Consider the following 23,827-nt stretch of genomic DNA (forward strand, 5'->3'; position numbering starts at 1 on the left):
AAATAAAAGCAGTGTTAAAGTTATTTTATTCATAAACGGTTGAACACATCAACCACCTGAATCACCCTTAGAAACTGTCAGCTGTCTGCATTTTCAGGCCAAGGAAGTGAAGGAAAGACTCTGCATGAGATAAGTGTTAATGCCTGTTTCCCACCAGCTAGTTCAATGAATTCACCTGTCTTCCCAGGAATAAATGCCCCTGAACTGACAGAGTTCCTGGAAGTAATATCACCCCAAAAAACACCCTCTCCTGAGTCAAGTGCCTCATCCACATCAATGCAGGGATGTGTTCTTCTCTGGAGCTTGTGTCAGTAAACCCAGCTGGACTGCTGCTCTGCTCTTTGGCCCTCATGGCTTTGCCTCAGTGGACACATGGGGCTCACATAATAAAGTATTTTCTTGACTCGTAATCTTGTATAATCGTTTATTTATTGTTGCGGATTTGAAGCAATTTCGCTCATTTTGCATCTCTTAATTGGCATTGTTCTCCAGGCAGCTTTTGCAGATTAAAGAGGCTTTCCGCAGACAGAGCCGAGGCTCCGCTGATCAGCTGTAAGGCAACATGAATCCCTGTCTAACACCCGGCTGAGAGCCAGCCTCATGAGTTAAGTGGAAGGTGCGCCAGTTATGCGCTTTTAATCGAATTAGCTCCCCCGTAAACAATAAGCGCTTGACGCAGGATGACAACTGCACTAACTTGGCAGGAGCCCGCGGGGGGAGGCTGGTGCGCCTCCCCGCCTCGGTGGTCTGACCGTCGGGGAGAGAGTGCAGTCTGCCGCCGAGGCCCCGGCTGTAAAGGCTATTTTGAAATGTGACCTCCTCTCTCTCTCCAAGTGTGTGTGTGTGTGACCGAGGGAGAGGCGCGCACTCACACACACACACACACTTGCTCGGAACCATGACAGAAGATGACGGATACAGTTGTCGCGGAGGGACAAGTCAAGTTTAGAGATGGAAAAAAGGTTAATTCCTCTAATATTCCTCTTGTTTTTGAGCTTTAAAATGTCTTTCCGCTCTTCGGGGCCGACCTCCGGACTCCACTTTGCCATTTACTGACTCTTTACAAACTTGTCCACAGTGGAAGACTCGGTGGGTCGTTCTTCGGAAGCCCTCTCCGGTCGCAGGTATGTGGCAAACCGCTTTAATTCTCAACAGTCAGCTTTTATTATCGCCATGTCAGAAATGTACACATTTTCACAGCGTCAGGGAAATGGGTCAGCTCTAACTTCCTCTCTGTTTCTGCGCTTTAACTAATCACAACCTGCCAATTGGGCGCTTGGCTGTGCGCCACGGCGGCGCGTAACGCAACATATCCGCGTCAGCAGGTGCCGGTGTCACGCAGCCCGGCAGCTGGATTGATCGATTTAATTATTGTCACTGATCAAATCCACCTTTAAGTGTGCACATAAAACACGGGTGCTGCGCGCCCCTTCAAATTAAGAGTCTGGATATTCAATCTTTAGAGGGGCTTAAGTGGCAGGTGGATTAAAGGTTAATTATTTAAAAGCCTTTCAGGTAAAAACATAAACTGTGACATTGCCACAGTCGACCAGAGGCTTCTCTCTGCACGCTTGGCAGGGAAAAGAAAGCAGCTTTTCTTTAAAGTGAGCTGAGTTTCACTTGAGATGGGGAGGACAGACACTGTGCCTCTCAGAATACATAAACATATGACTCAAGCTGTAAGACACTGCTCTGTCCTTGAAGTAACTGAGTGGAGTGGTGGACATGGTGTAGGCTACTCTGCTCTGGGTGTGTGTGTGTTTGTGTGTGTGTGTGATCATGTGTGTGTATTTGTGTCTTGACTTTCATCATCAGCTGTTCCAGCAGCTCACTTCATTGTTTTAGGGTTTGTTATGACAGCTGTGCCACAAACACAGGCAGACAGGCAGAAAAAAGTGACACTGCTGTTAGTCTGCGCTCTGCTATTAATCACAAAATTGACTTTTAAGCCTGTCAGTCTTTAAAGCGCCGCACTCTGTGTGTGTCTGCATCAGACTGTCTGTCTCTGCTGGTGTACAAGGAGAAGAAGAAAGGGAAGGAGAAGGCCAGCGGCCAGAAGGAGAGGCTCAATGTGACACTGGAGGTAGGTTCAGCTGCAGGAGGCCAAAGGCTCGTTAGCGGCATTGCATCACACGACCAGCCAGGCTTTCCACTGCTGTCATGGGACTGCTCTCACATGTGCAGGGGGGGACAACAAATAACGTGAATGCCACATGGATGGATAGGGACTCAAGGTGGGTCACAGTAGATCACCCAGATGGAAGGAGCATTGGTCAAAAAACAATGAACAGAACACAGAAAAACAGCAAAGACGATCAGGGACAAGACTAACACAGAGGAGATTGGCCACAAGTGTGATCCAGAATATCATGTAAGATATTAGTTTTTTATCTGTATGATGATCTAATCCCAGTGGTACACCAGACCAAAAGGAGCCAGAGTCACAAGATTAACTGCAAGATTAATGAGACTTTGACTTGAGACTTTATTTGAGATGGTTTTGTGTTTTGCTCTCAGGTTTCAGTTTCTCTCCTCCTTCAGCTGGGACAGAATCCACACCTGACATCAGAATTTCATTAGGACGAATCCACCTGAACTCAATCAAGAGAGACGAAACTCGTTTGATTTCAGCTGATAGGACGGGCGTCTCAGTAATATTTTGTCAAGTGCAGTTATTTCCTTTGTGATATTAAAAAGACGACAGGGCGAAAGAGAATATTGGTGATCCAATCTAAAGTCTCAGTTTAATTTACTCTGCCCCTTCAGGGGATCTGTGGAGTGGAACCAGGTCCCGGGTATGACGGGGTATCCTACACCCTCTCCATCCTCTGTCTGGCCAACACGCTGGTCCTGGGCTTCAACAGCCGAGACGCCCTGCTGGCCTGGGACGCCCGCGTCCGCTACAGCCTGGGAGAAGGTCAGTGGTTTGTGCTGTCCACACGCCAAAGAAATTCAGCTAATATCAGACTAGTGTTTGTGTTTGGAGCCCAGAGAGCTGCATGAAGCTGAAGAGTAGCTCGTGTTGTGTGGATCAGCAGCACTAGCACCCTGTTACAGGGAGTTATTTCTTTCAGAGAGAGGTTGATTCAGTATTAGTATTGCTTAAAGCCTTAGAACGACATCAGATGCTCCATCACCTCCGCGAGCCAACATCAGCCTGTCAGTCTCATGACTAATGGTGGCCTGAAATCAGAGCTTTGATTCCTTTGGGGAGATGATTTAGAGCATATTGTCAGTTCTTATTGGTCTTAATGTGTTTTAAAAGAGGAAAACCTGAATGTGGTCAGTGGATCAAAGAAATGATGATCCTCCATCATTCTGGTCCCTCTCTCTCTTCTCTTCAGTGTAGAAGTGCTGAGCTGAGGGGGAAGGAGGTGGATATGAGGTCCACACAAAATAAACTCAATTCAGTTTTATAGGAGTGAACTGTGCTGGATAGAGTTGGGCTTATACAAGTTATTGGGTTTACTTAATAAGATTTTAAGTGTGGTTTAGTGTGCTCTGAAGGTTTTTCTGCAGCTGAATACTGCAGCTGAAGGGTTTAGAGGCTTCCTCTACACAATGCAAAGAGTAGAAAAGTCTGCTGTGGTGATCCAGTTCCAGCCAAACAGCTCAGGGCAGGAATAAACACAAGCATACTATCGTTGTTAAAAACTCTGACTTTCAATTATAAGTTTGAAGTTCCAACTCGGACCCCTCGCAAGTAACTTTTTATCTCCGTCCAAACTTTCTTTTTTTAACTTGTCTTACAGGGAAATGTTCTCTAAACCCCTCTGAATTTTAATAGCATATTCAAATAACTTTTAAACTGTGCTTCGCTGCCAGGCTGTGAGTTGAATATGCATTTTTTTAGTGCAGCACTAGGCAGTACTCTCACTGCTCACATTTCTCAACATTTTCTCAATAGGTCATTCCTCCTCTTTCCAAAATATCACCTGCAGGATATTTGCAGGGCTCCGTCCAGCAGCAGTCTGTTCCTCTGTCACTATGTAAATGTCACATCATTTTCGCTCCCCTGGAAATCCACAAATTGCAGTTTTCTTGATATTAAGAAGTCGCGTAGGAGGACGTTTTCCAGCTTAATAAATGCAGCTGTTCTTTTCAGTCCCCCTGATGGTGAAAATAAAACCCACACTGAATATTTTACCCTGTGATGTGAAACCCACTGAATCTGGGGATGTCCCAGTTTTACTTTTGAAGCAAAGGTTTTCCTCTTGCAGATCACCGCAACTTTCTTTACCCAACAAAAGTCTATTTCATGCCTGCAGTTAGTCCACCATGCTGCTGTAAAGCTTCTGTCTCTGGCCAAACCATTTCACCTCAATTCACCCATCCTGCAAACTGCAGATACCAAAGCATTGAACATCTTACCGTCAGTGCAGCCTTTGGTTTTACAACGTTTTACATGATTTAACATTTGTTTGAGAACAGTAAACCGACACAATCTGTGATGTGGTCCTCAGCTGCATCTTTGTTAAGTTCCTTGCAGTCCTTCAGGCTGTTTCAGTCTGAGGTGAAGTGCAGTGAGCTCGCTCTATTAAGTCTCTGCATGAAAGTAATTTTTTATGAAAGTGCTTTCTCTTTACAAGCCTGATTTCATAAAAGCTGGGACGCTGTGTAAAACATAAATGAAACATGAATGAATCCTTTTTGACATAGCCTATTGAAAAGTGTACAAAGACAATATATTTAATGTTTTACCTCATCAACTTAATTGATTTTTGTCAGTATATATTTACTCTGAATTTGATGCCAGAAACAGTTTCAAACAAGTTGGGAAAGGAGCAGCAAAAGACTGGGAAAGCTGTGGAACGCTCCAAAAACACCTGTTTGGAACGCTCCACAGGAAACAGATTGATTGGTTACAAGTGATGCAAATGCTTAAAGAATGATGATTATCATTAATTACTTGCCTCCACTAATGGTTTTTTGTATAGGCACATACTGTATACACAGTATATATATATATATATATGTATATGTATGTACAGTACATACGACATGTGTTTGGCTGTGAGAAGGAGAGACAGACCTTGAAATGGAAACGTGCCATCTGCCCACACTGAGCAATGACAAATTGCAGCCAGTGGAGCTTCAAGAACTGCTCAGTCATCATTACCACAGCCATCAGTTACACTCTACATGCGTGTTCATGTTCATGTGCATGTGTGTGTCACATGCCCTGTTGGTTCCTATTTGTGCTCCCTCTCATTTGTGGTTGGATTGATGGTGTCTATAGGTCGTCATGACAGGGAGTACCTGAAAACCACACGCTCTCCACTCTTCTTCTTTCTGTCTCTTTTCAGTTCACAGGTTCATTGTCAACGTCGAGCCAGGTACCAAACTGGAAAGCGGCCCCGCCTCCCTCCACCTGTGCAACAACCTACTAGTCCTTACCAGAGGCGCCCCTCCTGTAGTCATTGGCCACTGGAAGCTGTCGGCGTTGCGTCGATATGGTTCTGTGCCAAATGGCTTTGTGTTTGAGGGGGGGACTCGCTGTGGATACTGTAAGTAACTCGTGCACTGCAGCAAAAGGGCAACACTCTAACACGAATAGCTAAAAAAGCAGCTTTGGACAATGTACAGCACCTCATATGCCTGGCTCTGTTTCGTTGCTGTCAGTGGTGTATTTGTCTTGTGGGTACCTGGTCAAACCTAGACGAGGTCAGGCTTATTTGTACCAGCACTACAGTGGCTGAATGTGGCCTAATGGGGAGGAAAATCACATCCTGATATCAGTCCCCCAGAATCAAAGAGCTTCTTCATAGTGTCATGTCATTTTGCACCAGTATTCAACAATCAGATGGCAAGAAATTCATCATTGGAAGCACCAAGATGTATTTTGCGAAAGTGGTGCTACTTGAACCTCTTTACGCGTGTGTATATGTTTTGTGTTCATCCTGTAAAACAAACAAAGGGACCTCAGATTTCCAAATGTGGAAAAATGGTTTTGGTCTTTTTGAAAGAAGTTTTATAACTCCCTGAATACTGAGATTTTAGTTGCTTATTTCCCATATAAATTGAAGATTAGAACGTAAAAATATTGATTTTTCTCAACTACTCGTCCTCCTTGTTGGCTTTAAAGCTGAGGCTCAAAGTCCAAAGTTTAATGTTCTCGCTGCTGTTCTGGACCTTTCGGTTATATGACATGATCTTCAAGAATCTTGAACTCAGTTGTTTATTGTGCTGTCTCTTACAGAAACCACACACACTTTTGCTTGTTTTGTAAGTCAGTGACGGTAGCCATGAATGTAACTCTTGCCACATGCATATCAAGCCTGTGCTCCAGCGACTGCACTAAGATGTCGTAGGAAATGCAGGAAGTCACGAACTGCAGGTCGAAGGATACAACAAGAGGGCCACGATATCCATGAGAAAGCATTCGGCCGTCAGTGACCGATGTTGAGTGTGAGAGCGAGGCTGAACTTTACAGTCTAATCAAGCGAGAGGTCATTGGAACAGCAACTCTGTCCGTGTGATATACAGTCACTGCAGCACAGCTGTCCGGTGCTGCTCATAGATAAGGAAATGCTGCTCTGCTTGCAGCTTGGTAAGATCTGTCACTGAACACTAACAGACCCGCGTAAAAACCTGTGATTTATTGCAGGTGTTCACAGTGTAACTTTATCCACGTAAGAAATTACTTTCTATGTACGAACCCATCAAACTGTATCTGCCCACTAAATAATGCTGTGTGTGTGTTTGTGTGGTTGCCAGGGCTTAGGTATCCTCTGAATGTCCAGTTGACGTGGGCATGAATGTGAAGAACGACTGGCAGTTTTATGTTTTTGGGTGGGGGTATGTGTGTGTGTGTGTGTGTGTGTGTGTGTATATGATACATGGACAGCGAGGCAAATGTTTAATGTGACGGTGTTTAAAGTAATGATGGTAGGGGGCTTACTGTACCAACAGCTGCAGCGCTCCTGACTTTATTAAGATACCTTAAAATGTGTTTTTTGCTCCTGTATGGTGAGAACTGTCTGCTCACTGTCCATTTGTTTTACAGTGGTGTTGGTGTTAAGAGAAAGTTCATGTACGCACTTATGTGACATCTGTCTGAGTGTGTTAGTGTGTGTGTGTGTGTGTGTGTGTGTGTGTGTGTGCAAACAGTCCCATGGCTCCACCAGGAATAACCATGAGGTCCACAGGCTCTGGTTTCAGTGCTATGATGGGCAACATCTATAAATACTATCCTCCCCTGTAGTGGTCACTCAGCCAATCACATGGCGCCTGCTGGCTAGACCTCCAATCCAGTTTTCTCCTTCACCTGCATCTCCATATTACCCAGCAGCCACCGGGGCAGTAGCGAGAGGCCCTCTTGGCTGCAGAATCACAGAACGAGTGGCGAGGAGCAGAGTGTTAGTTTACATTTTTACACGTTTAGTTGTATTTGGTGAGGACATGTAAGACACGCCAGGAGTCAGCAGTCATTTTTGTTGTTTGGTTCCACCCAAAGCAGACGTTCTTCTGGGAATTTACACGCCAACTTGCGGCTGAAAACATCAACTAGAAAATAAACAGAATGAAACCCACAGTGCTGGTTTTATTTCTGGTCAGATCAGTCCATGATAGAAGCTTTTCCCCTCACACATTTTGTCGTGTCGTACGTAGCAGGAAGAGCACGGGTGTAATTGATTCCATTTAGCTGCTTCAGTTCCACTGTGCGTGCTGACTCACTGTCATGGCATATCGGCACACCTGATGGAACTGAGCCGTCGTTAATGTTGTTAGTGCCTCTCCCTCTCTGTGCTTTTCCTTTTGTGACGGGTCGCAGCGGTGAAAAAAGATCTACAGGCCTGTTTTCACAGGAGCTGCCCTTCAATATAATGCTGAAAGTCTAGATTATGTCCCTTTGATTTGTCTGACAGCTGACTGTGAACCTCCATCTGTCTTGGTGAAGTCGCTGTTGGTCTTTCAAAGCTGTGCAGGGTTGGATAAATCATGCAAAAAACAGATTAAATAGGACCCGACACACTGATGTTTTTAGACATCGCAAACCTCTGCAATCATACTCTTGAAGCTTGATTGAGCACAAGGAGTTCTATAGCAGCACACAGTGCCTTAATATGCATATTTACAGCAGCCCATCAGGCCCATCAAGATGCACAAATGGTGCAGAATAATTGTAATAGCAGACACAAATGCTTCTTCATCGGGCTGAACTTTTTGAGCACTGTACTTTGAACTGATGTCTTTGAAAATAACTCCCTCACACTCTCAGCTCCCTAATTTCCCTCGAGGCCTTTTTTTTGCTCAAGCAAATCAGTAAGCGGGTCTCTCGGTCATCTAATGCTGCCGCATAAAAATATTTTACCCTTGACTGCCACAGCACTCTCTGCTGCAGCTGCACTTTCGAAGTCAGCTGCGCCTCGGACGATATGATTACTGGCTGCGGAGCTGAAGACGCACGCCCCACTGACATGACAAGCCGTTTTACTGCTGCGGACACGCACACACAAACACACGCAGGCACGCACACATGCACAGCCAACTGACCGGCCCTGTGGGATAGTGGGCAGTCGGCTGTGCAAAGGTAGTAATCAGTCAGGCTGGGATCTTAATGGATGTCTGTTGGACGTGAGCCTTTGGTTGCATAGTCGCACGCACGCACCGTGAATCAGTACACAGTGATATCAGCACTCGCTGTGATAACGAGGCCACGGTGTTCTGTAATCGATGATGTTTGGAGCAGAGCCTGCGTCTTAGCTGGACAGATATTTTCCGGCAGGTCCACACGTGTTCATGTTGACCCTGCAGCGCGCGCACACACACACACACACAGGGCTCATGCAGACACAGTATTAAATAATCCTCTGCAGAGTTTGGATGGCCGATCAAGTCTTGTGATCTAGATAAAAGCAATTCTAAGCCCACATACTATGTCAGCAATCTTTCCATGCCCCTCAGTGGGCATAAACACACACACACACACACTTCATATCGTAGTACAGTAGTATGTCAATGCGTGTGCGAGGGTGTTTTACTCGTGTGGTGTTATGCAGCACTTTTGGTGCATGCTTTCGAGTGTCACTACAGTTTGTCCATATTCTCATTCATCCCGAGAAAGAGGTCATGTGACATTCAGGTGTGAATGATTCACAGTAGTCAAAATGTCTCTGACTTTCCACATGTCAAGTGTTGTAGCCTCTTGGATGAGTGGTGAACCTTCTTCAAGACAGGACAGCTGTCCACCTGCCTCCGACTCATTGCTCCTACAGCATATATGTCATAATACTGCAGAGCGCTTTACAGAAATGTGGCCTGTGTCTTAACTCATGTCAGCCAGAGTAGAGGATGGAAGTAGCCTGTGTGAGCAGATAAGGTGAACACTGGTTCTGAGCAGACAGACGTTTGGTCTACGTGGTCTAATCTGACAGAAAAGCGGCTTATATATTCAGTAAAATGCACGGCTGCTACAATAAGAAAATGAGAACTGTCTCTTTTTAGAGGAGCTGTCACGCAGCTGAACTCGGCATATTTGTGAGAAATAAATGAGGATCAGGTCCAACAAGGGCCCTTGGTGATCATAACAAATAGAAAATACAAATGCGGCTGCCAGAAAATGTGAGAAAATGACAGAAAATGGAGAACTGCAGCTGATTTCCAAGTGTTTTTGCCCTACAAAGTTTATGTCCTACAGCTGCTTACGAGGGCTTTTCAGACTCCAGGAATAAATCCAGGTGGAGTCATGGACGCTCTCGAGCAGCTCGAGGGGGAAAGGAAGACCTGTTCACCAAATGGTAAACAGACGATGTAACTGACTCAATGAGCAATCCATAAAGGGAAGAAAGATGTGAATACGGGAATAGCCCACACACTTTCAGTTGCCAGTTTATTAGGTACACGCCACTAAAACGATGCCGTCAAGATGTTGTCACATAAATTTAAAGGAAAATCCTCATTTAAGCACGATTGCAAGCGAAGAAAATCAAAATTGAGGTAGAATGTTATTTAGGCCACCGTAGAATTTTTGGCTATTTCTGGAACCCAGAGCCTGTAGCCTGTAGTTATGTTGTCCAGGACCGATGGTTTAGGATGACCACCGGACCCAAATTGTCGGTATTTGAAGACCAGGAATGAGGCCTCCGACAGGTCACTTTTGTTGAGGTGTGCTGGATTCTTGCAAATGCCATTAGGAGCACCCAGGAGGAGGCAAGGGAATCGTGTGTTTTCACAGATGATCTGTCATGTACTACTGTCAGGATATAACTGCAGTTTCAGTTATTTATATGACAGTTACCTACTGGTTTGTTTTGTTTTTGTCTACAAAATTGAAGCAGCTTTCTGACGTTCTTTCAAAAACTGTAGATCCATAAAGTTGGCATTTATTGCAGGACTATTGCCAAGGATTGCACAAGACGTTGTGTTGTGTTTCTGTTATTTCCTCCAGCTCCTGTGTCTGTGAAGGCACTAACTTTTAGATTTGAGCAGTCTGTGATTCTGTTTATTGACTGGGGCTTTGTCAGCCTCTCCAAAGTCCCTCAGTCAGTTCAGATTAGTGGTTTGGATTAAAAAGCAGAACATCATCTTTTGCTGTTTTCCTTTTCAGTGTCTCGTGGAGTTCGGCACAAACACCATCTCAGCTAACAGCCTCACACCGATATTATCAGTGACTGCGGTTTCATACTTCATCTCGCTCAGAGTCGATATGAAGGCCAAGCATTTCCACTGGCTCAAGAAAACACGATAAAATGCAGAATGACTAATAACGCTGATAGGTTTCCATTACATTTTAATGCTTCATTAAGCGAGAAACTCTTCAGTTATTCAGCTTGCAGAACTAAGTGGTGCTCTGGAAGTACACTGCAGCAGCACTGAACACATACTCAGTGAAAGTGGGTCAAATGTTAAGTCAGTCAGTCAAACCTAAGCTTCTAGTTTGATGGATAAGTTTCACAGATGCCATCGTCCAAGTGCTGAATGTTGTTTTGTGAGTTTTCTTTAAAGCCGTCTTAAAGATACAAACATCATTTTCAGTAAAAAAAATGTAGTTTTTAAAATGTGTTCCTTGAAAATTTGGTTTGAAACAAAGCAACTCTGCTGCCTGGTGTCACTCCAGACCGACTCCGCTGCTCCACTTTCTCAGCTGTTTTCTTTTCCTATTAGCAGCAAACTCAGTTCCAGGAGAACAAAGCAGATTTTTTTTGGACCGAACCCCTGAGTAAGGCCTTTCTTTGTGGCTGTCTTTTCAGTATCTCTGTCTTGTGAGATTTTGATGTTTCATGATTTTTTTTCTCTTTTTTTTGCTTGTCTTGTGTTTTCACAGACTCCTACCTCTGTGTGGGCTTGATGGGAGAGTGGGGGCTGAATTGAGAGATGTTTTATGTAACCTTTAGAAGAAACGGTTGTTGCTGACTCAAAGAACAGCCTTGCCTTTAGCCATACAACCTCACTGAGTATTGTTTGGCCTTGGCTCAAAAATGTTGATTTTACTCCCCATTTCACCATGTATTGCAACATTATGTCTTACCTCTGCTACATGCTGCTTAATTTGATGGTTAAAAAAAAAAAGAGTTAATTATCCATCACACAGCATATGTCTCTTTTCATTGTCACTGCTGTCTGTCTCTCTGCCATCCGTCTTGCAGGGGCCGGTGTTTTCTTCTTGTCCTGTTCAGAAGGAGAGCAGATCAGTTTCCTGTTTGACTGTATTGTGAGGGGCATCACCCCCAGCAGGGTCCCTCATGGCCTGCGACCTTCCCTGCCAGGTGAGCACACACACATGCATGTCAGCTTTTTCACAAAATAAGGTCACATTTTATTCGTAAACTAAGATTTGTAGTAATAAAGATGCCCGCTCATCTGAAGGAAAACACTCAGTCACGCTGGTATGTGACTCCGTGACTTCCATTGTGAAGGTTTACTGCCTGTTTAGTGGGCATGTTTCGCATTTCTGTCAGGCGCCATGCTAACGGAAACACCACATGCTTAAAGCCCCAAGGGTCACCGTGTGGATTAAAGGGCCATGCCTTGGTGTGTGACTTGTGCACTATTGTAACGTCCTGCTAATTTCACAGAGAGTTTAGTGACAGTTGGAAAGAGAAAAGTCAAACAGGACACATACCGAGGATCTGACAACTCTGTCATACCTCGGGATAGAGACAGGTCTCACACACACACACACACACACACACACACACACACACACGAAATTTGGTAATGCTTTAGTTTAAATAGATGGAGAATTGATGCAGTGTGGACAAAACTCCTTATTTTTTACAAGGAAAAAGACCCCCACCTCCAGCCATCAGCTCCTGCCAATATCAAACTGTACTTAACACTTCTTGCAGAATCAGCCATCATTTAAAAGTATAATAGGAGCTGGCTGCTTTGACCTGGACTCAGTTTTCCGATCTATTTCCATCATACTGATAGATTTCGTCTTTCCTGTCAATAGTTCTCTATAGAATTCAATCTTGGACGTCGGGGAGTTTTCCACTTGCACTTTCTGTGCTGCACAAACACTGTTTTTGGAGGGAAAATCAACCCAAAAGCTTCAACACGTGGCTGGCTCATCCTGTAAGCCACACCGGAGGCATTTTGGTATCTCTGAGCACGCCAATGAAGTCATGGAACATAACTAGATTTACTCAAGCTGAGTACTTAAACGTGCCCTGTGGAGTTTTCTCATAAACAAATATATATTTATATTCCATGTTTCTTACTGAAATGCATTGTGTGCCTCCCTGAGGACTAAGAGACGTGTTGAATGCATTTCCTTCCTCAAAAACCATTTCCAAAGACGATTTTAGACATTTTCAAATCTGCTTCGTTTCCCTCCATGTTTACAACCCTGATTCTAAAAAAAGTGGGGACGCTGTGTAAAAAAAAGAATAAAACAGAATGTGATCATCTTCTCATCCTTTTAGACATACACTCAATTGAAAACAACACAAAGACAATAGATCCCCTCCAGACATGTTTTAAAACGGATAGAAAACACTGTAATTTGACTAATAATGTGTTTGTGGTTTTTGCACAAATCATTGAATCAATCATTAGAATAACATCTCCTACTTCTCCCTCATTCAAAAATCCTGAATCTATGATAATGCAAATATGTGTCATTTGAAAAGTCCATTCAGAGTGCGTTTCCATGCCACACTTGTTGAATATTGGACCAGGACTGTTGGTGATGTCACAGATCCTGCTTGCAGGCGCGCCTCCTTAAAACTGGATTTTCAGTGAGCACGGAGAGTCTTTCCACTTGCAGCAGATGAATGTAAAGACTGTAAAGTCCTTCTCGTGTCAAACAATCTTATGAAGTAGTTACCTCCACTTTGACCATCTTATATTAAAATGTTGTTTATTCTGTACGTAGTTATAATATACATCTGTGCTTAGATTGTAATTTTGTAAACTCCACAGTGTTTGATTGTGGTATTGCTTCTTTTGTTTTTAGGTAAAGATCTGATTATTTAAAATGTAACCTTACAAATATGTATATATGGTATATGTCTTGTACACAATGCAATGTCACCATTAACATGCAAGAACACACGTGACTGGATTAGACAGACAAAAACATGGGCTAACAAATGGTGTGTGTAGCTGTAAAGGTGGACAGAATTAGGTTGTGATCCATCAGATAAAAAAAAAATGAAAAAACAAAACAAAAAACACCTTCGGCTTGAACATGTCCAGAGTTTAACTCTGCCTCCCTGTAACATTTATTCCAGCGCCGGCCGACCTGCGTCGGTCTGCTCTGAGGCCCACTGTAACCCCACGACATTCAGCGCTGCGAGGCGGCTATAATTAGCATAGACCAGCAACGTTAGCAAATGTTAGCTGACACCTCACATAGCATAGTGAAGAAACTTGGCATCTGCACGTCAGTGTTAGCCGCTGCGGTCCAGAGGCAGAGATCCAGGGGTTAGGTTGTTGACACCTATACACACAAACACCCTGACCGGCTGCAATGTGCGCACGCTGGCCAACACACACACACACACACACACACACACACACACACACACACACAAACACACACACACACACACACACACACACAGAGTATGTATATATAGTAGGCATTAAGTGTGTAATTGGCAGGGTTTTACACTAAATTGATGTTCCAACAGATAATCGAGGCGCCTATAACCTTCTCTGGAGATGTTAAATTTACAGTGTAACAGTTAGACACACACACACACACGCGCCCGTCAGACATCTTAAAGAGAGGGCTGACACATACAGTAGTACTCTCACAACTTCTGCCTTCATATTTCCATTTGTATTAAGATATAAAACTTTCTGCTCTGGTTCTGTCAGATGTGTATTTCTAAAAGATGGTCTAGTGCGCTGACATGTTTTCATACCTTATATGAATAATAACCTTGAGGTATTTATGCTCAGGTTATATTCAGTTCAGCTCTGTGTGCTTTATGGGCATGAATGTCAGGTGAAGAATATTGCCAAAGCATCAAAGATCAGGCAAGTCAATAATGACAACAGAGAAATAAAGAAAAAAATACAACGCATTAAGTAAAAGGAAATAAATAAAAAAGAACAAGAAAATGGCAGAAAATGGCAAAAGTTTTGCATGCGTGTGTCTGTTTGTGAAATGCTGTTTGATGACTGTCTCGGCCAGTCTAATTTGTGCTTTTGCATGTGTGTGTGCACTCTCTCCTTCTCCCACCAGTATTTTTAAGCTTGAGAGATCATTTAGCTCTATGAAATCTAAGATCACAGAGTGGACTTTAGTAAACGCTCCTTATTTCATTGAATGCTGTAAACTGCAGGAGGAAGCGCATCTCTGTCTCCGCCTCACCTCTCGAACAGAGATGCTGCTTTCTTTTGCTTTTTTGTGTCTTCCTTCTTCGACTGCCTTCACCTACATACCAACGACTATCTGGGCTGCAATCAAACAGCTAACGGACACTGAAAATGTGTTTTAATGTCTTCAGCCATGTACATAAACCTGTGTCTTGTCTTCATTGTCTTTGCTGACACACTCTGAAGGTCTTCTGTGTTTGTGCTCTCGTTGTTGTGCTTGCATGTGCTGTGTGAACCGCAGATCTCAATGCCGACCCAGCGTCAGCAGAGGAGCGAATCAGCCAGGAGGCATTGGAGCTGGAGAAAAGACTCAGCATGCTGTCTCAGTGCAGCCTAGCGAGCAGCACAGGTACGTTATTCTGCTGCCTTCACCTTAGGCTAGACTCTACATTCAATGTGTAACACATGAGCACTTTGTAAGTTATCAGAGGGATGGCACGCTTCATCTTTGGACCTGCTGATGTTGCTGTAGCCTGTCATGACCTTTTAGCATTCGCTATACATCACTGATCTATACATCATCGATCTCGATGATGTATAGATATCGATCTCTTACTCATCTTTGCAACTTGTGTGCTTTCTGGTCCAAAACAAATGCTCAATCACTGGTCTGTGTTTTTGAGGTGATTCTGGGAAAGGCTTGTGTCATAATTACGAGTGTGTGTTAGTCAGAAATGTGAAGCTCAGAGGAGTCAGAGGCACATGATTCAGAGAGTTCGGAAAAAGAACTTAATGATTTCTGCTCGGGCTGCACAGAAACACCTGCAAAAGACATAGTCAGTTGAAAACTGATTTCACAAGGTCATAATCTTTAGTATCCAGAGCCCAATTAAAGACCTGATTTCTATAATAATCATTAAATGTCGTTGGTGTATGAATGGATTTCAGTGTGTGTTCATAAATCGCCTCATCGGGATCTAATAACTTTCTTGCTCACTTCAGCTTCCACTTATAGCTGCAGCACATCTGCTGTCGGGGACGACCAAAGCAGCATCTCCAGCTCCTCCTCCAGCCAATCAGACGCGAGCTACGGAAGCAGACTTCCTTACTGGGTGGAGCCGTTAGCTAGGCTGCACCTCTCCAACGAGACAGCGTCAAGCTCCGCCACGCTGAAGGCCTTGACCAGTTCAGATGACCGGCTCCACGCTGCCGTGATGGGAGGCTCCGGGACTCGTCCATCCTCCGCCCAGCTCCATCCTCGTGGTCTCCATGACAGCGGGCGGCAGAGCTCACTAGACAGTGGGATTGGGATAGCGACAGGCAGTCAGTCATCTTACTCGGGGAGCTTCTCCTCGTACACGGGGAGTCTGGACACGGCCAGCCAGGGAGGAGGGGAGGAGTATGGCTCCATGGCCAGCCTACCTGCTCCTCCTTCTTCACCTCCTTCTGTTCCTCCAACCACTCCTCCTCCCCCTCCTCCTCCTTTTCAGGCCACACTAACCCCAGAGCACAGTTCTGCCTCCACCTCCTGCCCTTGTACCTCAAGATGTAGCTCTTGTGCATCCCGAAGGCACAGTGAGGAGTATCAAATCCCCAGTCTGCTCAGACTGCGCTACGACACACCCAGGAGTCTGCTGCAGCCCCTGTCCATTAGGGAGCCCTCCACCCAAGAAGGCCCACCTGAGCTGTGCAGGGACAGCAGGAGCAGTGCGGATGGAGGGCGTAGTCAGGGCCAAAGGTTGAGCAACAGCCCCACAGGTCCCAGGGCTCAGCGTCAGGCCACGATGCAGCGCTCGCACTCCTGGGGCAGTGAGAGGGCGCCCTCTGTGGACAGTGAGGGGAGGGCCACGCCTAGACTCGTGCTGGTTCCTGGAGGCTTGGTTTGTGGAGAAGCACAGGTACTGGCAGCCTCACACTCTTTCTATACATTAATAAACCAGTCAACCAATCACACAGCTAAGCAGAGTATAGCATATCAGAAGGAGTGTCATTAAATAATGTCTAATACCTTTTGAGTCCTCTGAGATTAGAAATTGGATCCCATCAGTTACACAGGCTGTATCAGTGGGACCAGAGAACATATGCTTTTATAAACATTTTCATAATACTAGAGCCTAATCGCCCTGAGGAGATTTGGTTAATCACATTATAATATAGCTCATAGCAACAAAATGAAACAGGTTTTCATCATTACGTAATTGAAGCCTTGCAGACAAACTCTCCATCTTCGAGTTCTCTTTGGAAGTTTTGTTTCCGTGCTAACAGTTGCATTACGTATGGACTCTTAGTGAAATGGAGCAAAATGTTTGCAAATCATCATGCTAATCGCTTTCTCCAGCTCTTGAGTTTGCTCCCACAGATGCTAATCTCTCTTTAATGTCTCTGCTCGCATTTATTAAGCCCACAGTGGTATTTTTTTTTTATTCTTATGCTCATAAATGGGATCTTATGTAACTATCCCCTTGTGCTAATAAGTTAGGATGAGCTCCTCGGTAGAATTGTGGTTTGGATGTTGAGGGATGAGGAAGGGCGGGTACAAGCGATATCGCTGAGGTAACCACGTCAGCGGCAGCTGTCGCAGATGTTTAGCTGTATTTGAGCCTCACTGAGACACTGTTGTAGATTGATGTAAGCAAGTATCTGTGTCCTGTTTTCCTCTCGCCAAGCAACAATGTTCCAGACCTGGCTCATATATTTCTACAGATTTGGGAGGTGCTCCTCCTGGGGACTGGCGGTACTTTGTTGTTCTAGTATTGTAGATCTGTTTGATCCTTGGCAAATTTGTACTTTTAACACAGAGAAAAGAGGATCTGCACATTTAGGTCCAGCCTAAGGTACCCTCATTAGGCCCAAAAAAGGGCAATTTTCAAAGCTTTGAATAACATGAACTAGAGCAAACCTGTGCCTTGTCATGCAGTTTTCATTTTCATGCACTTCACAATTGCACTCCCCAACCTCCATAGATACAGCACAACACAAGAGTCTACAGCAGTGCTAATGGCTCTGTGAGGCATCTCAGGCACAGTGGCGCTTTGAGCTGAATGCTAATGCATGCTCACAATTACAATGCTAACATGCTGATGTTTACAAGACATGTTTACCATGTACATCGATTTCCTGAGGCTTTGGAATGGCTGTTTTTTTAGTCGATACTGTACGAGATGTTGATTCAACCTGATGGTGATTTTTGAGGCCATAGGTCAGATTGTTGTTCTGCAAATTTCCCATTAAGTGTCTTTTAGTCTTGGCGAGGGTCTACTTTTCCTCTGTTTGGCCTTTGGAATTCTTAACTTTTGCCTTTGCCGCATTATGTAATTTTGCAGTGTTTGCGACTGATGCACCAGGAGTTCAGGCACCAATTACCTGGCCTCCTCACATACACACTCCTACTGGCTGTTCAACCTAATGACTCACTTAGGCGGCTGCCTTTGTAATTGTGATTTACAACACTCAGTGGCTCAGGGGCTCATGGAGAAGCTGGAAATGCTGCAAAATGCTGAACAGTGCAGGAGCAGAAAAGCAGCTTAACGTGATCATTTCCGTATGAAATGTGCTTACTGTTCTTGCATTCAGGTTGGCGATCACCGGCATCATTAAGCACTTCCATCACACCAGCGCACTGAAAGAACAAACCCTCTTTGGGCCGTTTGCTAGCTCGCTTTTTAAGACCATGCCGCAGCTCGTTCTGTGCTGCAGTGTGTCCCGCGATCACAGCACGCCTCCTCAGCTTCTTCCATATGGCCAGTTTAGCCTGCAGTGGCTTTGCAACGTGAATACCGCAGGGTGTGGAAGCACGGGTGAGAAGAAAAGCCAGGTCCCCCTCGCTGTGAGGTGACGGCGCCACCCACCGAGGCGCTGAATCACTAATATAGACAAACACTAATTGTCAAAAATCCGGTGTGTGTTTCCATCAAACACCTGTCTAGAGCTGGTTGTTTTCCTTTGATACTTTTGTCTGAACCTCGGAAGAGACTTCTCTACATTGTCTAATTAATTTTCTGACGGGTTGTGAAAAGCGTTTCCCCCTTGTAGCGAGCAAATTATCATCAGAGCCGGAGAGGAAGCAGCATGTCTTGTGATTTCTGACAGCTTGTGTAGGAGTGTGTGTGTGTGTGTGCGTGTGTTCATTATACATCATGTGAATGCCGGAGAGAGAGGCAGAGCAAAAGAGGATGGAGGAAGTTAATGAGTAGTGATGAAACCGGCAGAAACCCTCGGAGAAGAGAATCCTGTTGTCTGAAACACCAGCAAGTTTTCTTTATTCATCATTCCTCAACTCACAGGTGTCGGCGGCTCAATGTGGCGAAAACTGCACATCCTTCATGTCAGGTAATGAGACGATGCCTCAGTCCACAAGTTGTATTATGTCCGCTGAAACAAACCGTGGCACAGATAATACCCCTGAAGCTTGAGCCAGCTGCTCGTTATTAACTGCTGTGGGCAAGAGAAAATGGTTGGCCCAAATTGGGGCACATTGTCAGAGATGTCTCACGTCCGAGCCGGCCACCCTTTTATCTCTCGTCTGCCACCTCCGAAAGACGTCTGCTCCGTCTCGCTCTTTTTTCCTCACCTCATTCACCCACACTTCCCCACAATGCTCTCTCTCCCAATCGATACTTTTCAAAGCCTCTCCGCCCACAGCTGCTTACAGCATCTCCATGTCTCATGTCCCACCAACAATTAACCCTGCCACGACAGTAACCTCTCTCGTCTTCCCACCCAGAGCGGCCGTGGTTTAGACAACTACATTACACCAGAGCAGTGGCGGTCAGCGAGGAACAGGTGCTTGGCTCAGGTGAGATCTGATGTGCCGATTTGACTTCTGGGCCTTATGGAACCATAAAAAAGGGCTTTGAATGCTTAAAGCATGTGTGGAACATTTGGAAAAAGAAATAACTTAAAAAATGAAACAGGGGGCAGCTGTGGCCTAGAGGTTGGAGAAGCGGCCTAGAGGTTGGAGAGGCGGCTTCTGATCGGAAGGTTGCTGGTTCGATTCCCTCACCGGACTGAGAGGATACTCCACTGTGGTGGAGTATCCTCTCCCCCTCCATTAGCTGGCTGATGTGCCCTTGAGCAAAGCACCTAACCCCCCAGTATGCTCCCCAGACACTTGAATGCAGCCCTCTGCTCCTGTGTGTTCGACTGCATGTGTGTGTTTCAGTGAATCAGAGATGAGTTAACAGCAGAGAGTCATTTCCCAGTTTGGGATTATAAAGTTAAAAAAAAAAAAAAAAATTTAACTTGTAAGAAATAAAACATACCTTTGTTCACCTCAGCCTGAGTTGGTCCGGTATAACGTCAACTAGATGCTGCCTGTGTTACTGTTGCGCTACATTCTGACTCATCAGATGAACACGATGATCTCTGAAGGATCTGAAGGATGATTGATCCCCAAAAAAGCAACTGACTGAAGAGAATCTGTAGGAATGAAGGAAGATCCAACGTGCATTTATCCTGTAAACTCATGGCTGCAGTTGAGCAGAAGTTACGGAGTATAGCTTTAATTAAACACGACAGAAGCATCAAACAAATGGATTCACCTGAATAAGATGTGTGTATTTCATTATTTATTATTTATTTTCTAGGTGGCCAACTCACCATCCGGCCTGTCACCACCTGCAGATACAGAAGGTGTGTTTGTGAATGCAATTAATGTGCTTGGGTCTTACACGGCGGTGGAAAGTAACTAGGTACATTTACTTAACTTGAGTGTTTCCATTCTAAGGCTGTTAAGCCAGAGGGAAATATTGCACATTTCTCTCCATAGTTTAAAGTACCAAACAACATAAAAGGTTGGTAAATAACATTAAAATGCAGTTCACATATTCATGCATCGGTGATAACAATAAAAAAGATTGGATATTAATATATCGCACTGGGGATGACTACTTTCACTGACTGTTACTTATACTTAAGTAAATGATCTTTAGACTTTAGCCATATGAAGTAAAGTATTCATATTGTACTAACATGTGTTCCCAGATGCTCCTCTCTGTGTGAGAGAAGAGCATGATGACATGTGGGATGTTGGCGATACACCGGCAGGTCTGAAGAGGCCGGTGCCTTCTCTAACACCCTCCGTCCCTCCACCTCTGCCTGTTGCACTGAGCACGTACAGGCCAACATCAGCCTGCAGTAAGAAAATTACCCAATTTCTGATGAGCGAAATGTCACGTGTGATATTTTCCAGACCCATTTGTCTTGGTGTTTCTCTGTTGATGCTTTAACCTGCTGGTCCTGGATAACATGTGCAGCCAGTTCAACAGCTATGCTTTTGGCTTTTTTCCTTCAGGTATGTTCCAGTCTGCCCGTCCATCTGTGTCCCTGGACACTGGGCTCCATAGCGACAGCACTGTTAATTATGTGAACATCCCCATCAGCCCCCTGCCAGCTAAAACTAACAGAGAGCTCCTCTACACAGAGCTGGACCTGCAGGAGCCCGGTCCAGCTCTCTCAGCTCCAGTCTCCAGTCTGTACAGTGCGGTCAGAGATAACAGTTCACAGCTCTGCAGACCCAGTAAGAATCTTAAATGACCATTTCAGATCTCCATTTGTCTTTTCCTGCTTTTCTTTTCAATTTGGCTGCTGTGAGAATGGCTTCAGTGTTTACATCCCATGTCTCTGCCTCCCACAGACCTAATGCAGTATTAGCATTTCCAGCATTATAGTTTATGACACTGTGTACTAGGCTAAAATGTCCTCTATCTGGCCTTCTTGTGCAGCTACCTTTTACTAGTTCTTAAAAATGTACAAGCAAAGAAATAGATGCCCTTGTTACCATTATGGCAGACAAACAAAGCATTTTTACATTTGGTTTGGTTGAGAATATTCTGCTACTGCTGCTGCTTATTTTCCTGCATACCTCTCTGTATCTATGGGCTGTATTTGAAAAAGTGTATTGGAACGTTTTCTTTGCAATTTGTATCGAGCACGGACACATCAGTGCATCAAACAGTTTATTTATGTAAAACAGACTTATGAATCAGATTTTAAGTCAGAACCAAAGTGGAACAATCATCTATTTTTGATTTGTGAAAAATTTACAACAGTGGCATGACGCAATTTACAAACAGTCTAAATGTATACAAATTCTAAGGTGTGATTTGGCAAATTAAAGAGAACATCTTGAAACAATTGCATGCATTTTTACAATCAAGTAAAAGAAATGGTTTATAGTTATATTCCAGCACTGCCAGTGAAGAGAGCGCATGGTTCAGTTAATACAGGTTTAGAGTAAGTGAATCGTGCATCTCAGGCACTGACACTGTGACGGAAAAGAACGTATGACGCAATGTTAAAACGCAAATGTTTTCTCTTTCCTCCCCCTTTACCACTGATTTCCCAACCAGAAGAGGGCTCCATCAGGTACGCCCACCTCGACATCAGCGCCATGGAAACAGCTCAGAGAGTGGGGGCGGAGCATGTTCAGGGCAGGGAGGACAGACTGACTCAGCTGGAGAGCAGGCGGCGAGGGCCACCAAACTGACTCTGCAACGCCCAACTCGATGACACTTCAAAACAGTTTTCACTGCCGATTCCCTCCATCTCTCTGAGTAAGCTAAAGAGCTCGATTGCAGTTGTTCGTCATGCCAGTCGTTGATGTACTTAAAACACACCCACAGCTGTACCAGTGTATAGCACGGCACTTTTCCCCTCATCAACAGTCCATTCCACTGAAAAGAAAATAGGAAATGTCTGCGAAGTCTCTTATGCAGCTGCCATCTTGGATGTGTTTTGTGTTGTGTTGTGTTCTCATATACTTGTACTTAAATTACTGCTTACCCCACAAGTGTTACCTTTGCTTGGCTGCATGGCACTTATGTCTGCTGCGGTCAGAGGAAAAGCCATCTGCCTCCTTTAAGATTCTCTCAGGATGACCGTTGAGTATTGGTATAAACAGCCTTAAGTATGAGTGAATGGCACCAAACGTTTACCACTGATATTATAGACACAAAGGTAGAGAGCAGCTTCGCTTGGCATCAAATTGTGCTTTGTTAAGCTAAAATTTTATATTCACTTTCTTTAGACTGTTTGAGCGTGGCTCTACGGGTTGTTACCTCTCTTACCAAGAGGACCCCAACAGCCATTATTTAAATGCAAATGATTTATCACAGGGTTGAAGCAGATGATCACACAATGAGATCAAGCCCCCCCTGTCGCAGCACTGACACCTTACAGTCGGCTGTTAAGAGTCCCAGCTTGCTTGGCTATCATTCCACATCAGAGCTTCAAAGCATTTGATTGAAATAAGCAGGTTAGAGTTATATCTCAGGTGCAGATGACATTAATCTGGGCCCACGTGGCCCAAGCAGGACATGACTGAGTAATCAGCCAGCCGCAACATTATTCATCACAGTAATCAATGTCTCTGCTTCTGCTCTGCGAGAGGGCAGGAATTGATAAATGGGAAAGCACAGTATGTGTTTGTCTGTGTGTGTGTTCCAATTTCACACCTCCTTCTTGATATCATCAGGACAAATTGTCCAATATTTGATGCAGATCTATTTTTATGGTGGCGGTTCCCCACCGGTGTGTCTGAGGCGACGACGAGGAGAAAGAAACAGCATGAGGATGAGTTAGAAAAACTTTTTACTAAGAATAGCTTGTTAATATCGCTACAGGAACTGCTTTCCTCCACTGGACTTGTAAATAGACTGCTTTTATTGATGCCAAGACAGTATGAATGATTTTAAAGTATATTTTTCAAATATTACTGTTTGTATGTTGTTGGCACTTGTATCTTACCGAGTATTAAAGATTGCTGTTACATTTTCAGGTTTCCGGGTTTCAGTGCTTCTAACCTGAATGTGCAAAGCGTGCTTCATTTGATATTGATTAGACAACAGCAGTACAATTACAATATTTCAAGAGACCAAGCTATGTGTTACTCCAGTAGTAACAGCCTATCTGAGGTACCATTTACTATTAGCACAGCTAACGACAGATGGGTGTGGACAAATTGTCTGGCCACCACTGTGCCAATATTCCTACAGGATGAAGTACTCGTGCAGTCGGTTGGCTGTTCCTCAGGAGCTGAACCATCCCTCAGGAGCTGAACTACATCATCATGACTCAAGTACTGCTCCATCCCTCACCAACCATCCCCACCCAC

General features: G+C 44.5%; 1 protein-coding gene across 1 annotated transcript; it reads left to right on the plus strand.

The window, feature by feature from the left end:
- Nucleotides 1-908: 908 nt before the first annotated feature.
- On the plus strand, nucleotides 909-23,478 carry dok7b (docking protein 7b). The gene is made up of 14 exons (XM_041934230.1): nucleotides 909-962; nucleotides 1,079-1,124; nucleotides 1,995-2,083; nucleotides 2,767-2,917; nucleotides 5,307-5,507; nucleotides 11,589-11,708; nucleotides 15,017-15,124; nucleotides 15,718-16,159; nucleotides 16,286-16,613; nucleotides 19,439-19,510; nucleotides 20,301-20,397; nucleotides 20,698-20,850; nucleotides 21,008-21,232; nucleotides 22,065-23,478. Exons 1-14 carry the CDS (start codon nucleotides 909-911, stop codon nucleotides 22,199-22,201), a joined length of 2,223 nt encoding a protein of 740 aa, XP_041790164.1. The 3' UTR covers nucleotides 22,202-23,478.
- The last annotated feature ends 349 nt before the right edge of the window (nucleotides 23,479-23,827 follow it).

The sequence above is a fragment of the Chelmon rostratus genome, chromosome 3, assembly GCF_017976325.1.
Source record: "Chelmon rostratus isolate fCheRos1 chromosome 3, fCheRos1.pri, whole genome shotgun sequence".
Lineage (NCBI taxonomy): Eukaryota > Metazoa > Chordata > Actinopteri > Chaetodontiformes > Chaetodontidae > Chelmon > Chelmon rostratus.

What these genes read in the sequence shown, in the direction of transcription:
- dok7b (XM_041934230.1), top strand. Translation starts at nt 909, where the DNA reads ATGACGGATACAGTTGTCGCGGAGGGACAAGTCAAGTTTAGAGATGGA. An exon ending in AGTTTAGAGATGGAAAAAAG is followed by an intron (nt 963 to 1,078) that starts GTTAATTCCTCT and finishes ACTTGTCCACAG; the next exon opens with TGGAAGACTCGGTGGGTCGT. An exon ending in GGGGACTCGCTGTGGATACT is followed by an intron (nt 5,508 to 11,588) that starts GTAAGTAACTCG and finishes TCCGTCTTGCAG; the next exon opens with GGGCCGGTGTTTTCTTCTTG.